The following is a 16,919-nucleotide window of genomic DNA, read 5'->3' as shown; positions in this document are numbered from 1 at the left end:
CTGACAAACCCTCTTCCACGGGTGGTTGCTGAGGAATGTTGGTGGATCTGGACAGAAGTCCCACCTTTGGGTAGGAGGTAGTAGCTTTGCAAGCCTGGACTACCTCCTGGCAGATCACCACGTGTAGAAACTCTGGGAAGAGTGAGGGAGGATACCCTCACTCATGCTGGAAAACACCCCAAGACAGGAGCAAGGAGAAAAGAAGAAAGGGCATACAGAGAGTGACCCACATTAAACTTAATTCCTCAAAATGTCACAACCTTGCTGTTTTGCTATGAGCAGCAGCTGTCAGACAAGGCACTGCAATCGCTCTGCCCCAGCAGAGTGCAACACCAGAGCACTCAACAGGCTTCTCTGCTAACTACCAGCACATTTGTTACTGCAGCTGCCAACAAAATGCTTTGAAACTATTTTAAAAATATTTTTTATAAAATCCGAATGTTGTAATCAATACAAGGTGACAAAGTTTTTCCAAGAAAGGACTCTACATGTGGAGAAGATTTGTATTTACTGCAGCTTTTGTGTTTGTGCCTCTCATTCACCGTCTGTTTTCAGTTCCATGTAATCATGGCAATGTTTGCTCACACTGCCACCACTCCTAAACGCCCTGCCTTCCTCTAAAAAAAAAGACCTAGGTTTTGTTCGTCTGTAAAAAGCTGATCCTACCTCTTTGCAGCCTGCTTTCCCTATTGAACCCAGGGTTTGAAATGCCAGCCTGGGACTGGAATGGGTCTGCACTGGAGCCCCAGGTGCGTGCCAGGAGACAGTGCCCAGAGCAGGGGGTGGAGCACTGCCTGGGCACAGCTGGAGCAGGACCTGCTGCAGGCTGGTTCTGGACATCTGCCAGGCACTGCTGGACAGAAACTGGGTCTGAGACACTGGGCCCAGAAGCCTCCTGCTTGACATGCTCCTGTGGCCAGTATCATTAAAAACATCATTGTCATGCGCTGGGTGTATAAACATGAACAACACACAAGAGTGGTCTGGGGGTCGCCTTATGGTATGCACCTACTCGGCAGCCTTCAGCGAAGAACCACGCTGGCTGCAAGGCTTTCGGGAAAGGAGGAAGCCAAGTAAACCCACTTCGAGAAACAAGTGTTACAGTCTCCTGCATACGCCAGAGGGCACCCTCAGGCTGGGAAACAACCCCTGCTGTCCATGTCTTCCTCTGCTGCTTGCTCTCAGCTTCTCCCTGCCCACTTTTGGGATGGACTGTTCTCAGTGTCTCTTCGAGGTGAGGAATCCACTTCCTTATCATACAATTGGAAAGGCAAGATGAAGGAAAAGCTCACTTCCCCAGGCTGCACTGGGAACTGTCCCAGTGGAGCACCCTGCAAAATAGAGATTGCTCCAGAGAAGCTCAAAGTTTTGCCAGTGAATTGAGGCACCTTAGTGCCTTGTCCAGGTCTCAGGCAGCAGGCAGGTGGAGGACACGGCAGTGTGTTTTTTCAAGGAACAAGCTCCAGTTTGTCAAAGGATATTTCACCCTTTGTGGTTAAACTGTGAGCACTGTTCAGCTCCATGTTTACTGGACCACTGCAGGAGTCAAAAGCACATGGCACTGTTACTGTCCCCCATTCTCTTCTAATCCCTGCTAGGAACAACCTGAAGGTCAGAGATGACCCAGGGCGCCAGCCCATCCTTGCCCCAATGCAGACACTGGATAGGACATGGAAAAAAACCCGACAATATTGAGAGCATTCCACTTTTCTTTCTCTCATCCACCTTGATGTTGCCAAGGTTGCTGAAACCGACACAGACCCAGAGTTCAAAACAGAAAGTATCTAATCTGGGACATTTAATCTTTGTGGTTTACAACCCAGGGTGTGTATTTGTGTGATAACCCCACCTGTATGCCTGCCTCTCCACAGGTAAGCCTGGCATGCTCACCCGCAGCTCTAGAGTCACAGTTTCTGAAGAGGGACAAGAGAGGCTTGGGAATACCTGAGATTTGCATCACTTTTGTCAAGGGTGGTCCTAAGCAAGTTAGCAACAAGCCTAATGCAGCAAGAACCACTCTTGAAAATATCCCACTGATTGAAATGTAACACCAGGATTTGGCACTCCCAAAAATGAAAAGCAAACAAGAACAATTAACTTTGGTTTTAAATTACATGGAAGTGAGGGCTCCAGTTCACTGTAACAGGCAAGTGCCCAAGTGACTTTCCACCTGCATGCAATGTGTCTCCTTAAAGACAAGCTGGCAGTGGTGAGGAAAAACATACACACGGGGCCATGCAACAGGAAACACTTCTTTGGATGAAGGCCTGGTGCATGAGCAGCAGACATTCCGACAGAAAGGATGAGGTTTGGATCACTGCCACAATGTCATTCTTCCATGGTGACAAAAAAAGCACTTACCAGCCATTCTGCACCCAGTGTATTTTTAACATGGTGACATTAGCAGGTTTAAGATTGATGGCAACAGACCTTCAGTGAAGGTGCCACAGCCAGCATGCTATGTCTGGTCTTCTGCTGTAAGCTCATTCAGCAGAGGGATAAACCTTTTATAAAGGATTTATAATTTGGCCATTGGCATTATGTGAGTGCCTGAAGAAGAGTTGCTGACACCAACAGCACTTTGAGGCAGGACAGGGATGATTTAATTACTCTAGTTAGGGAAGAGGTAAGCATTTTAACTATTTTTAGCTCTCCATGACTCTCTTTAGGCTCCTGGCAGAAATGTAAAAGGAAATTAGCAAAAACAATGAGTAACCAGGTGCTCCTGCAGCCACTGTGGGAGTGGTTCACACAATCACAGCCCATTTCTTCCCTGTTGCTCTCCACTTCTTCCTGTGCACTTCTGGGACGGACTTCTCCTAGTGTCTCTGAGGAAGCACTTTCTCATCATACAATTGGGAAGGCAAGATACAGGAAAAATTCACTTCCCAGGCTGCACTGGGGACTGTCCTAGTGGACCTGAGAAATGCACGTTCTTGCTGCAGCCACACCAGTAAAAGAAACAGCACTAGGACTGCCCCACAGTGCAGAGCAGGGTGGCAGTGACCTCTGTTTCTGCACCGAGCTCCCTGCCATGGGATAGTGCCTTAAACTAAACCAGTCCCTCTCAAAAGTAATGCTTCTGACTCTGCTTGCAGAGGCTGGCACAGGTTTCACTTGAGCATGGAGATGCTGTTTTATTTTCACCAAAAGGAAGGATTGAGAAGTTAAATGGCATATAAGGAATCATATATTGATTACTACCTACTTTCAGTATGTATCATGATGAAATATCCTTTGACAAACCCAGGAATATTTAATGCGTGGCTTGCTGCTTTCAGGATCAATTTTTCTACTACATGTCGTATGCTCCTGGCTCCTGACTGTATTTCATTTTCACTGAATTTAGCTAATCTCACACCTGAAAAGTTTCAGACAATTAAAATTCTTTGGAATTTCAACCTCACTGTCTTCACTTGTTTTTACAAGGTATCTTGTTCACCTCTTTGACAGGAAGTTTGAGCCCTGAGCTTTTATGTACTGCTCATCCCTCACACATCTGTCTAATCTGTTTAGCTGTGGGACCTTCAGGATGACCTTGAGGTCATTTCAGCACCAATTTCAAAATATTTCAAGCTTAGTCACTAGTGCTTTCATGCTAAAATAAACACACTTTGCTTAGCAGCTGATAATAGGCTGCACTCCCAGGATGCCAGTGCTTTTGTCCACTGTTTTCTCATATGATGGCTCTCTCCTTTGGAAGACCACGCAGAGAGAGTTTAACCACAGACTTGCAAAGTTCCTGGCAAGGAGAATCCTGGGAGATACATAATTTGTTTGCTAGGGATTTGGACTTAACTTTCTCTTTTGAAGTTGCTTTTCCATTATTTATTAAAAACAGTGTGGTCACAAACCCATGTTCACAGACAAGAGATAGCTCATCAACGCATAAAATGAAACAGGGCCATGTCTGGATCCCAGGGCTCCATGCGGATGCACAACCCAGGATTGCTGCATTGCTGGAAAGCCAGAGTGTGGGCTACTCTTATCAATTATCTAAGCATCATGGAACTCCCTGTGGTATCTGCACAGCAGATGGGCAAAAATCACTGCTGACTGGCAGCTTCTCCTGGGTCCCTTCCACACTGACAGCCCGGGGCCTCTGCCATTACAAAAATCAGTGCGTTTTCAAGTACCACAGCTGTAAAATAAATTTGGATACGTGATTACTGATGGCACATTGAATTCAGCAGCACGTGTGTTTTGGGAGCCCTCTGTGGACACTCTGCTGACAGGCAGTATGGTGTCCTACCACGTGCAGCAGACCAGATCAGGCATCAGACAGCTCTGCCTAATTTCTGCCATCTGTCCCATTTCTCTTGACCACTGTTAAAGCTGGGTGCAGCACTGAGCTGACACTGAAGCATCAATATTTTGGATCTGTTCTAGAACTGAGCCTGCATGAAAGGGTCACTCAAATGCCTGTACATTCTCTGAATCAGGTAAATGGCAGATATCCCAAGACTGACCAAAGTCTTGCTCAAGCCATGGGCAGGAGGATAGGATATCTCTGAGAAGAAATTGTGCTATGACACAGTAACTCCATTACCACTTAAGATGTTCAGTCTCTCTCAACTACACTGGCTGTATGGTAAGATTGCAAAACATACCCTCTGTGCTCTCACCATAAATTTGAGGCACTAGGAAAAAACCCCAAACAAACCCAACCAAAAAACCCCACAAAACTCTCAGAAATGATCTGATGCCTGAAAGCCAAAAACATGCTCTGAAGCATGTAAGAGAGGTCAGCAAGAAAGGTCAGCTGCCTCTAATGGACCAACACAGCCAAAGGTGAGGGCAGAAATGGATCCCCAGACAGAAACACTGCAAAACCACAGCACACCACACAACTGAGCAACACCTCTCCTTTGACATCAGGCAAACCACTGCAAGAAGATACTCAAGAGTTCTTCTTTTTAGGGAAAACCACTAGAAGTGTCAAAATTCAGAGGTAAAATACAGTCATCCTAGGATAAAGCAGTGCTTTTGATCCAGACAGTCCCTGCTCAGGAACTGGTTTTCATCTCATTGCTCAGCCACTCTGCATCACTCCAGAGACTGATGCCCTGTTCTCCAAAATGCATCAAAACCAGGTGTCTGTCAAGAGCTGGCCTCCCACCGTCACCCAGTGACTCATTGGAACACACATAGCCTCAGAGGAGGAAGGAGGGGGAGTCAATCTCTGTGACCTCAGTGAATGTAACTACGTGGAAAGATAAGACAGAGTAATTTTTAAATTTCTCTGGTTATGGAAAGGGCCTCAGTGCTTACTGAGACACTACTCAGAAAACTACTCACAGGTATCATTAAAACATTGTAAGAAACCCACTAAAATCTTTACAGCACAAATTAATCCTATGCCTGTTCTTAGCAGAGAACAGTACTTGAAGATGATATTATAAAATGGAAAGACTAGAAAGACTGGAAATCTATTCTCCACTAAAGATTTCAACCTTTTTTTCTCCTCACGTTGACCTAATGATTTCAGACTTTAAGCCAGCACTAAAATACAATTGACTGAAACCACTATTACACTGATAAATCCCTGACTGCATCCACCCCCTTGCAGAGCTAAACATCTGCACCTTTCCATCAAGGATATCTACTGAGGACACCTGATCCATGCCAAAGCCCCTTCATAGCTCAGGGCTCATAGCACTACTACCCTGAAATCTGGCCAGGAGAAGAACAAGTACTGTCACCTAACTGTAAAGGCTGCCCTAGCTTTTCTCATCTGTAGCACGCACTTCTTGTGTCAAACAACAGGATTTTTCACCAGTGAGCTGAGACTGAAGACAAAAAGCCAGCAAGAACATAACAGCATTTTAGACTGATGCAGAAAAATGTACTGATGAATTGCTTGTCCCCTAAACTGTAAATCCAAGCACAGTTGAATCTTTTCTGACATGATTTTTGCTTGAAAATTGTTTTGTTTACTAGGCAGGCTCTGGCATGGTAATTTTACTGAAGGGATGCTGAGGACAGATTACTGGCAATGCTTTGCACACTCCACTCTGAAGATCTGCACATTTTTCAAGCGAGTTGATTGGTGTGGTGGGTTTTTATCCAATTATAGGCACTAAGTTCTGCCTCTATCAGAAGAGATGGCAGTTTCTGCATCTGAAGATAACCATACACACACATACATGTGGCCATGGGGAAATTCACTTGGCAAGCTTGGCTTTCCTGCTGTCTGAGATTAAGTCACATGGGCAGAAAAAGGTGACTTTCTGCTTGTAAAGTAATTTAATGGTGCCAATAAAAAACATGGCCTTCTTTTTCTAGGAGCTGCATACCAATACAGGTCATATTTATTCAACAAAATTAGCCCAAAGACACCAAGAGCTGCATGGCTCATGCTTTATAACCCCTGCAGCAAGACCAATTAGCCCAAGCAGAGAGTCATGCTTGCAGAAAACACTGCTTTGATAGCTTAACTACCTAGTTTAGTAAATGACCCTTGATACCTCTAAACACCACTATGTTGTGAAATATTATATATGAAATATGTATACCTGGAGGGTGGCAAGAGGCAGCCAGCTTGTGTGATTTCAAAATCTATCACTGGAACAGCAGCCTGTTAATCCCTACACTGACATCAACATTAATCTGAGCTTGCAAAAATAGAAAAGAAAAATAAAGTAATGCAGTGATGTTGACATGTCAAAGGTTGAGTTCTTTAATCTAGCAAACATACAAGGTTTCCAGCTCTTTGCAGTAAGCAGTCAAAATCTGGTCCTCACTTTGGCCCTCGTGTTGTAGTTCAACATCAAACACTCCTTTAAATCACCTTGCAATCAGTTCTTTCTTCCTGACTTCCTTCCTCACCTACTGATTTCCTTCCCAGCCATCTCCAACATTTCCCTTGCACTTTTTCAGTTCCCAGATTTCCTCTTGAGGACGAAGTGGCTCAAGTGCAAGACGCTTATGCTCTAAGCTACACTTCTGGTAGAGCAAAAAGTTCTGTTTTCCAGGCAACCTAAAGCATTTGGATATAATCCTGGCTGAATCCAAGAGAAAACACTAAAACTAACAGAACAGGTTAGAATGATACTGTCTAGTTAAAAGTATATAATTTATAAGGTCTCCTTACTACCTAAATATCAACATCTGGAGACACACGTATCTTTCTTTAGTGTTTTGAGGAGGTATAAAGTAGTAATTTAATTTAAATAGTTAATGTGTCACCAACCATTTGATAGCTACAACAGTTTGTCCAACACGCTGCAAAAAAAACACCCCCAAACCTCAAGGCGGAAACCTTGAGATTTCAGGAAATAGCTCAATGCATTTGGAGGCCTTTTTTTTTTTTTTAACCTACTTTCGTGGCCCTCCTGTAAAGCAAATATCATTCATTACTAATCCTTCAGAAAGAGCCTGAAGTTTTTTTTCCTCTCCCTCTCTGCAAAAGGCTGCCTTGTTTGTGACTCTGCCCTGTAACAAACAAGAAGATAAATGAGACATTTATGCCAAAGTAATAATTCTAGATCTGTTGTTTTGACCTCTAAGCCAAATTTTCTGCATTACATGCCATTGGCTCAGATAAGACAGTACATTTTTTTCCTGTCAACTGAACCCTGCAGTGTGTGCATAGCCCTGTTCAACAAACTGCTCTACCATTTATCTCTGAACATATGTGTACTGGGAAGCAAAGGGTGAAGGAAATTTGGCACTATGAGGTGTCATCCCTCCCCCCACATAACCCCTTGCTTCTTAGACCCTCCTGATTTTCTGTGTCAGGGAAACCAATGCACATTTGGACACAAATCCAGCTAGGAGCAAAATTAGAAATCTTTCCTAAAATGAAAACAGCAGGACAGTGGTTATAAATATCTGGAGGACAATATGCTTTACCTTAATAGGTAATTTTGTATATTTTATTTATTGGAGTGGAGGATAGTCAGTGTTCCACCAGAGAAGAAATTTTAGGAGTGAAATCAGGAGCAACCTTGACTTCTCAAAGTCAAGTTTGTACTGGATGGTGTCCAAGATGAACTCCACTTGACCTTAAAAGCACTACTTACTTTTCAACTAGAAACCAGAGTTTCCACATAGGCTGCTCAAGATGTGCTTTGCAGCTAGAAAGACAACACCAAAAAAAATATTTATTTTTCTGGCAGACAAAAATGGTCTCATCATATTTACTGCAGTGACACAGCTGACAGAAAGCCTGCAGAGGAGCATGTGCTCTCTCTGAGTTAATTACAGAGTGTGTGCCCTTTTTCACCACAGCAACTGATGGTCTGTGGGGCTGGGAAATTACTTTGGGGCTGCAAAAGGGGGGATTTCTCTCGAGTAGGTTTCCTCCCTGAGTGCAAGGCAGGACGTCTTGTACCTCCCCAGGCAGCACCAGGCAGGCAGCCGCAGTGCAGAGGTTTGATGAATCAAAAAGCCCAGCCCAGGTCAGGCCACAAAGCCCTGGAGTGAGTGTCTGCTGCACAAAGGCTCTGCAGATCACAGGGGCAGTGCAGGAAACCACCTCCTGCACTGAAGGGTTTCTTGCAAACCTTGCTGCTTGTAGAAGTCTGTGCACATGAGGGAAAACACCACTACGGTGGGGGCCTCTCTGGCACTGCTCATTTTGGAGTGCTGGGAATCCCACGACACACCTTCCCCTCCATCCATCCATGCCATCCTGCCAGCTGCCACTGCCTTCAGTTTCCATTTTAGTATGACAACTACCACAGTGGGAAGGGCTTCAGCTTTCGTGACTACTCTGCTAAATATAACAAACTGAATTAGGCTCTCACTTATATGCTTATGACTTGCATTCCCCTTTTTTCATCTTGTTTTGAAATACAGTCTTTTCTACGGAGGGAAATAGCATCATTGCTCCCACACCCCTTTCTTTTTCTCCTTCCCCATCATTTTCACTAGCCTGTTTTTTTGATTTTGCTTTCAGTTTGAAGCCCTTTGCCCCAGCACATCTACTCAGCACACTTCTCAGTTACAGCCTGGGTAAGAGAGAAAATGGGCTTCACTTTGCTAAACTTGGCTTCTTTCCATCTTTCTGAGTCTCACCTGACATCCACACCTTGTCATCTTGCACTGGAAATGTTAGGAAAGGGTTGACTTTTAGAATAAACAGCAAGTAGCTATTCTTTCAACCTTCACCAACCCACCTCATTAGGAATGGGATTAAGCTAATTTTTAACCAAACAGACAAACAAACAGATGTAACCACGGATACCTCTGCAACCACAACTACTTTTGTAGGGCTGGTCTCCAAATAAAGACTGTAAAATTCATTTTAAAAGGAGGATCAAAAGTGTTTCTTTCTAAAGCACAGTTGCACGGTAGTAATTTTAGAAATTTTAGACAGCTCAAACCTGCTGCTGGATTATTTTTAACAGGAGCTTTGGGTGCAAGGACAGTTCAGAGACTGCCTGGCCCTAGAGGGCGAGAGGTAACTGAAGCAAAGCCCTGGCTGCAGTCAGGAGTCCTCTCCACAGGAGACGATTAATTAATTTCAAATTAATTTTTAAGAAAGGACAGAAGAGTAAGCAGCTGACTTCTAAGCCTCTAGGAAACTGCCACTATATGCAGAAACCACTTTCTCTTTTCAGTTTTCCTATTTTCGGTTTGATGATGGTGAAATGCTCTACTAAAAACATAGGTGAGGCAGGGCAGCTGGTGTAGGACAGCTGGGAAATGGGCATAGTTCAAGGCTCAGCTATTATTAAAAAGCATACACATCTTTCTATATTTATTTCAACTTTACAGCTCCAAATAAAACACATGCAGTCCTGATGAGTTTATAACTTTAAATACTCAGGAGGAAAAACCCTCAGTCTCATCTGGGAAAACCAAACTCATATATTCAAAAGCAGCAGAAGATTATTATTTTTTCTGCCACCACATATACAGCTACGCTTCTAAAAATATGCTACCACTGCTGGAGTTAAACATAACAAAACAGGAAAACCACTCTCTTACAAACACAGCCATGATTTAAAATCAAGTGGCCAGTTCCTCACTCCAGCTCCATCACAGACCTCCTCAAAAAGGTGTTTAGGAGTATCCATACATTGCTGTACACCCCAGCAAGCTCCAGATGTGGGTCTGACAAGTGACCCACAGGGAGCTCAGCAGGGCCAGCTGAACTATTTATTCTGCCTCTTGGGTAGATTTTGCAGGGCTCATCATCGCTGCTCCCAGCCTGATACCTCTGGCATAGTAACTAGTTCCCTCCCAACAAAGATCATAAACCAAGCTGGCAGAGACATGCCCCTTATCTCAGGGCATGTCTGCATTTCTTTGGAGAAAGAGTGAGCAAGATGTGTAACCCAGGTCATTCATGGACTTCCGTGCTTTGACTGGAGATATTTTGGAGTTACAAAATTATTTTAGCAAGTAAAAGATAATGCATACAGCAAAAACAGTGTCACTGGATTTACCCTGCAGCAGCTCTATCTGAAAAGTAAAGCCTGCTGAGACAAATCATGCCAGCTAAGGCATATTCACTGCCACTTTGAAAAAATGCTCTTGTAAGAAAATGTGGCTATAACTGAGAGGCAGAGGAATGAAAACAACCCTCCCCCATACCAGAAGGCAGAAGCCTGGCACAATCCAAAATATCTTTTCTACATGCCTTGCAACAATCCATTCAAAAACAAACAGCAAGCACCACCACCAAGTCATACAGCTGCAGTGGACTCCAGCTGGGAGATAGTTTAATAACTGCTTTCTTTTCTTCCTGCTTTACACCCGAAGAATGTTAAGCCCAAAGAGTTTGCTGCAGCATCAGACCAGGCCAGGGATACTCACTGCAGGCTCCACAGGTGAAGCAGCTGTCATGGTAGAGGTTGCCCATGGCCTGGCAAGCCTGGTTGGCTCCATACACGCCCTTGTTGCACTTCACACAGGTACCTGGGAGAGAGAAGAGAGGTCACAAGTGGGACCCGACGGGGTGCTGGGGACATAGGTTAGGTGACAACACATGTAGCTCGTCACGGTGGCTGAACAGCTTAGCAGCATGTGGTTTGCTGAAGCCACAAGATGTAGGTGACATCACCACCACCTGCCCTGAGAGGTGCTGTTAACAGTGGTCATGACAGTCATCAAACCTCCACAGTGAAAGACTTCTGCAAAAAGTAAACTGCACAAGAACTGTCCGGGTACAGTGACATCTCCTTCCTTGCCCCATCCTTCCCGACAACCTTTATATACATTTAAGCCTGCTTAAGGACCCTCACAAAAGCAGTATCAGTAAGTGGTGCTCAGAGCTCTTCACAGACAAATAGTTTCTACCACTTATTGTATAAGATAAGCTTGTTGGTTGCAACTGATGTGAGGAAAACACAGCTCTTCACTTAGCTCCTTTAAATCATTCATTTCAGACCCCAGTTGTGCCTGCTGAAGGCCCTAATGATTTCCCAACAAAACCCAGCTAGACTACCTGACATCTACCTCTCTTAACAAGGAAATGGCACATGAAGCATTGCCCTGCGACTGTGACAGGCTGGTTTTAAAGTAACATCACCCTTTAACTACTCTAACTGAGAAACTTGAATCTCTGCTTAAGCAAATAAATTAATTAGGGGCAGTGTGAAGGAGAAACAGGTTATGTGTTTCTGCCTCTGGTCTGTAGTGACTCTGATGTGACTTCACCTCCAGGCCTCGCCTTGCACCACTACCCAGCCCTATTAATCCTGGTTCTTAAAATCCCTGGTCAAGAGACTGTGAGTCACACCTCACTCCTACTGGCCCAGGAGGAGGAACAGCATCATCTTGCTGGAGATCCTTAGTTATGTTAAGGGTGGTAAACAGAATTCCACTTCTTTTGGGGCACTGCAAGCTCCAGAGTAATTGAAAAAGTCTGGAGAAAGTTTGGAAGAAGCTTACAACAGCGCTGAAAAGTAACTCAACTCTGGCAGCACCAGGCGTGCACTGCCAGGATGAGTAACAATTTCTTCCTGCTGCCAATAGCCATGGCCGTCAGTTTTCACGCTACAGGGATAAAACCAATCTGGCGTCCTTTGCAGTAGCACACACATGGCCACTGACAAGCAGACACCTGAGTTTCCCAGGTTTTTGCAGAGCAGACCTGGCTCTCTGTGCTGCAGCTGCCTGCGTGCATTCAACCCGCACATTGAAAGCTGTCCTAGTGCTGCGCCAAGCCCCACTGCACTCAGAGTCAGAGTCCACACTGACACAAACCTGGAGAGAAGGCTGCAAAGAATAATTAGTTACTTTGTTTTGTCCAAATCCTACACGAGCTGAAATGTTCACTTGGCTGTGGGCCCATCCCAGCACCCAGGCTGGCACCAAGCGAGCAAAACTTTCTGGTTCTTTTTGAACTGAGCAGGTTTATCTCATTTATTGAAAGAAACATTTTAAGAAAGGTAAATCATACAGGCATTAGAAAAAGGATTTAAAAGAAAGAAGGTCAAGGCAAAGATATGAAAAAATTTGCTTTTCAAATGGATGCGCTATCCCAGAAATGCGCACATTCAGCAGCAGCTTGAATTTCTGTGCAATGATCTGACACAAAAGCCAACGACTCAAAATTCCCTCCTGAGTATGCCGGCAGAAAGTTTTGAGAGCAGAAAAACCTGCCAATTTTCCATGACACCCACCAGGCTTTCCACAGAGCCAACATATTTATTGCACTGCAAGTGCTGCATTTTCCCCTTCTCTGTGCCAATGAGTGGCTGCTCCAGAAAATTTCACCAGCATGCTCCAATTTCCTCCTTTCCACAAAGCAGCTGGGTGACACTGACTGTGGATGAGCAGCAAGAAGAAGCAGGAGGCAGAAGGCACAGCAGCTGAGTGCAGGCACAGCGCCCAGTGAAGGTGCTGGCAGGCAGAAGCCACTATTAAGTAGGCTAAGGCAAACCCCGTGGAGGGCAGAAATTGCCTCTGCCACTTCCTGTCTATCCCGTTACACTTCAGAGCCAAAACCTGTACCAAAACCTTCCTCCACCTCCCAACGCTCAACCTCCCCAACCACCCTTCCACCTTCCTTTCAGTCCATTTCACCCCTGATTAACCCTTTCACCCACTTCTTCCAATATTTAGGCCCCTAAAACATGGAAAATGAAGTCACAGAATGAAAAGGGTTTTTGAAATAAATTGACAATGTTTTCTGTAAAAACTGTAATGTGCTAAATTACTCAAGTATGTAACAACCAGACATGCTATAAATATTCATACATATCCTGTACCAAGGCTGACAATTGAAAAATGGCATTATGGCACATCTGAATCTAGTTTATGTTCTTACAGGTATCTGTTAAATCTTACTTGAAAGCCTATTAAATCTCAGTAGCAAGTGAAATTACTCTCTAAAGAAGACTTTGCTCTTTCTAGATATAATATTCTGAAGTATTTTAACTAACATACTCGAGCCTTCATCTCTGACACTCAGCACACATGGCCTGAAAGAGGGGGAAAGAAAAAAGTGATTTTTATTGATTTTTCCTTTTTACTTTTTTTTTCCCATTCACTCCCTGCCGTCACAATGATCCTGATCTTTCGGCTTAGGCTAAGCAAGTAAAAAGCAAGGAAAAACCTGTTGCTGACAGCAGCCAGTTGCTGAGCTCGGTAGCACGTGTGCAAAGCCAGCGCAACCGGGGCCACCTCCAACCCCGTCCCACTGCAGAACGGGCTCTGTGCCCTGCCCCACGCCAGCTCCGACAGCTATTTCCCAAAACAGTGCTGACTGTGCTTTCTGCTGGTGTTAAAATGTCAGCAGCATCACTCCAGCCCCACATGCCACTGACACTAGTCAGCAGTTCTGGGTAATTTTCTTGGCATGGAGTGGCTTTTAGCAAAAACCTCTGTCCTCAGCGTGAAGCAGAGGGATCCTGAGTAGCCACAGTTCAGCAAGATCCCCGATTCCTGTGCTTGGTAACTCTGCAGCTCGTAACAAGTGTTTATGCAAAGTTACCAATCCCAGCAGACATCCCCTCTGAAATCACAGTTTTTAACCTTAGACAAGGTTATTAAGAAGAAATGACAGGTTTCTCTTTTACCACCAGGATGACAAACCCAAACCACCACACATGCACAGCACCACTAAATTCATGCCTGAGCACACAGGCAGAATGGTTGCCAGATTTGGGAAGGGAAAGGGATGGAAATTGCTGATTTGGGTTCAATTTCTGCCGGCAGGGCAGCCGTCCCCGGACAACAAAGAAATCTCTGTTCCCTTTCGCATCATGCAGCAAGCAACCGCCCGCGCTGCAGCTGAGAGTCTGAACAAAGGGACCTTTGGAACAGAGCTGGGACCAAAAACATGCCCTGTAAGCCACTTCCCAGCACTTGCCACACTCCATCTCAGCACTGCAGACCAGGAGGGCTGTCACCAGGAACAGCCTCAGCTCATATGATCTAACAGGTTCAGACCTCAAGGGCTGCGAGAAATGAAAGTGAACCTAGTGCTCAGTCTGAAATGTCAGCCCCACCCTCAAAATTCAGCAAGTGCATTTCCATTTACCACCAGACTCAAAGCCCCTGGAGACATTTTTTCCTCCAAGTGTTGCTATTTCACACTCACCAGGAGTTTAGTTACTTACGGTATCCCACTCACTAAAAATTTATCACAAGCCATGCTGAACAGCAGGATTTTCTTGGACTTGGACTTATTTCCACATTTCAGACAACATCAATCTACAGACCAAGACCACAGCTCTTCCAACAGCACCCCTCTTCTTTCAGCAGCACCTCCCTTCTCAGCAACACACAGCACAGCCAAGCTTTCCTACACATGCTCCTGGATGGGTTTACTAACATTGTCACTTCATTTTGAACAGCCAGATGTGATAGTGCTTCACTGGTGACATTCTTTGCCATGCCAATTGGATCCCAGATAAGAGGAATGTAGGGGCAGGATGATTCTGGTGGTGTGGGTCTGCTTATCCAGCTAATCCAGAAATAGTAAGTCTGTCCTACTCCTTCCGTATACTCTGTGCAAGCCACATTTCCACAATCAGATTGACTCTTCTCCATCAGATGTAACTGGGTTCTGTCCCTTCCTTACAGGAGGCTGGATTTATGCTGAAGAACCCCCAGCTGAACTTAGGAGAACCCCCCCAGAGTCTCTGTACCTCTGGTATCATCATTCCCATCTGTCCACACATGTACACAGCTAATCCAGAAGTAGATCCTGATGCCTCCTGGCAGAAGTTGCACCTTCACAAGGGTCCTCCCCATCAGAATTCTGCTTGACACTCACTCTGGCAGGGAGGACCCTGTGCAAGCACAGCTGCTGTCTCTCCAACCCACTTATTTATCCCAGGAGAGTCAAGCCCTCCACTTGCACACAGGTGTTTCAAAGACTGCTGAGAAAAGCCTTCACCCTGTCACACAGGATGGCACGCTCAGTTCTCCTGGTTTTACCTTAGAATTTCTCTGGAACTTGAACCCATCCACCTTTCCATGGCTCACCTTCATTCCTACATCAAACTCTAAATTACACACATTGCATGCCTTGCTATGCTGCTTATCCACTACTGAGCAGTCCGTCTTGCTGGAGAGGTGACTTCAAGGAGATCTGGAGGCCCGGGTGAGATCAAGTGCCTGGAAAACCCAGCAGATTGGTTCCATTCATCGCACACTGGGTTGTCTGTACAAAGATGGACAGGTAGTCCCTGCCCAAAGAACCACAGAGCTGGTAAACACAAGTTTTCTGTTCCCTTTTTCATGCCATGTTCTTGACCCCTGACCTTGCTGCAGACCTCGGTGTACACACTGCCAGTGAAGGACAAAAATGCCATCAAACTCACGTCAGTGACATTTTAAGTACCTTATAGTGACATCAGAGATTATGATAACTCCCATGTCACATGAATGAGGCTCCTTATTTCTTTCAGTCCCACTCCTACTGTACCCTGGCTGGAAGACTGATTGCTCCTCTTCCTCAACTCCTTGCTTTTTCTTTCCTTTTGGTAGATTTTTCCTTAGCTTGTAAACCCAGCTGAGCTCCCAAGAGGAAGGGAGGAGAAGCACATACTGCTGTAATCTTGAAGAGCCATATTCCAGGCCAATACTTATTTGCTTGGTTTCTTGCAGTGAGATAAGCTTTGCAATCCGTACACACCCACTACTCTAAGTCCCATGATACTTCCAGCTTTCCTTGTTCCACCAGGACCTGTGTCTCCCTGCCTCCCCCTCCTCTCTGCTGCAGGCATGTGTCTCCTTTCAGCTTTGGTGCTCTCCCAGGCAAAGGTAATAAAGGATGCCTCTGCTCATTCCTAGTGGAAATGGCATTGTCATTATCACCCGCAGACAAAATAGACTCAGAGGAACTTTCATTTTAATCAGAAATTCTTCACTTGTCAGCCCTGAGATTACCTTTGCTGCACCCAAAGTGTCTTGGTGCCCCACCATCAGCAGAGTTCAGTAAGGTCCCTGGATGTGTTAAACAAATTAAAGTTAAACAAATTGTGGTTTCAGCAGTGGTGACACACTAACTTCACTGTGCACTGCGCTTCCAGAGAGCACTGCTGGCCTTTGAGCTGCTCACATCCATTCAAAGGTGCTGAGCTTCCGGGTCTCCACAGGGCTGCTCAGTGATTCAGCTACTGCTCTGCTTCTGGCAAGGGGAAAAAAATCTGCAGACTTTATTATGAGATATTCTCTGCCTGACTGCTGGGAAGCATCCCATCCTTTTGCTGCAAAAACAAGATGCCCAGGGCCTTCCTAAAACACCTGCAGCTTATAAGCTCTGCTGTAAATAACAAGGAAGCCAAAATACAACAGCTAACAAATATTTATAACACGAAAACCATTCATAAAAATGCTTTTACAAAAAGCCCCTTGGTACGGGTGTAGATAATCCTCCTCAGATGGAGATTTCCATCTAGCTGTATGAAAAAAGCACTGGCAAAAACGTGATGCTACATGTTACACCTCTAAAAGCACCCATCTGTGCCTGCAGACCAAGGCACTGCATGCTAAAACAAGTAGCTAAAACT

At 45.0% G+C, this 16,919-nt stretch overlaps 1 protein-coding gene across 2 annotated transcripts in view; it reads right to left on the bottom strand.

The window, feature by feature from the left end:
* The window catches only part of LIMD1 (LIM domain containing 1), a 32,567-nt gene that overhangs the window by 11,025 nt on the left and 4,623 nt on the right, over positions 1-16,919 (bottom strand). For both annotated transcript variants that reach the window (XM_066321510.1, XM_066321519.1), the window contains exon 2: positions 10,768-10,869. In XM_066321510.1, the coding sequence (XP_066177607.1) occupies positions 10,768-10,869 (102 nt within the window). The remainder of the gene's footprint in view (positions 1-10,767; positions 10,870-16,919) is intronic.

Source organism: Sylvia atricapilla, chromosome 1 (genome assembly GCF_009819655.1).
Source record: "Sylvia atricapilla isolate bSylAtr1 chromosome 1, bSylAtr1.pri, whole genome shotgun sequence".
NCBI classification, from domain to species: domain Eukaryota; kingdom Metazoa; phylum Chordata; class Aves; order Passeriformes; family Sylviidae; genus Sylvia; species Sylvia atricapilla.
This window is presented reverse-complemented; position numbering and strand designations above follow the sequence as displayed.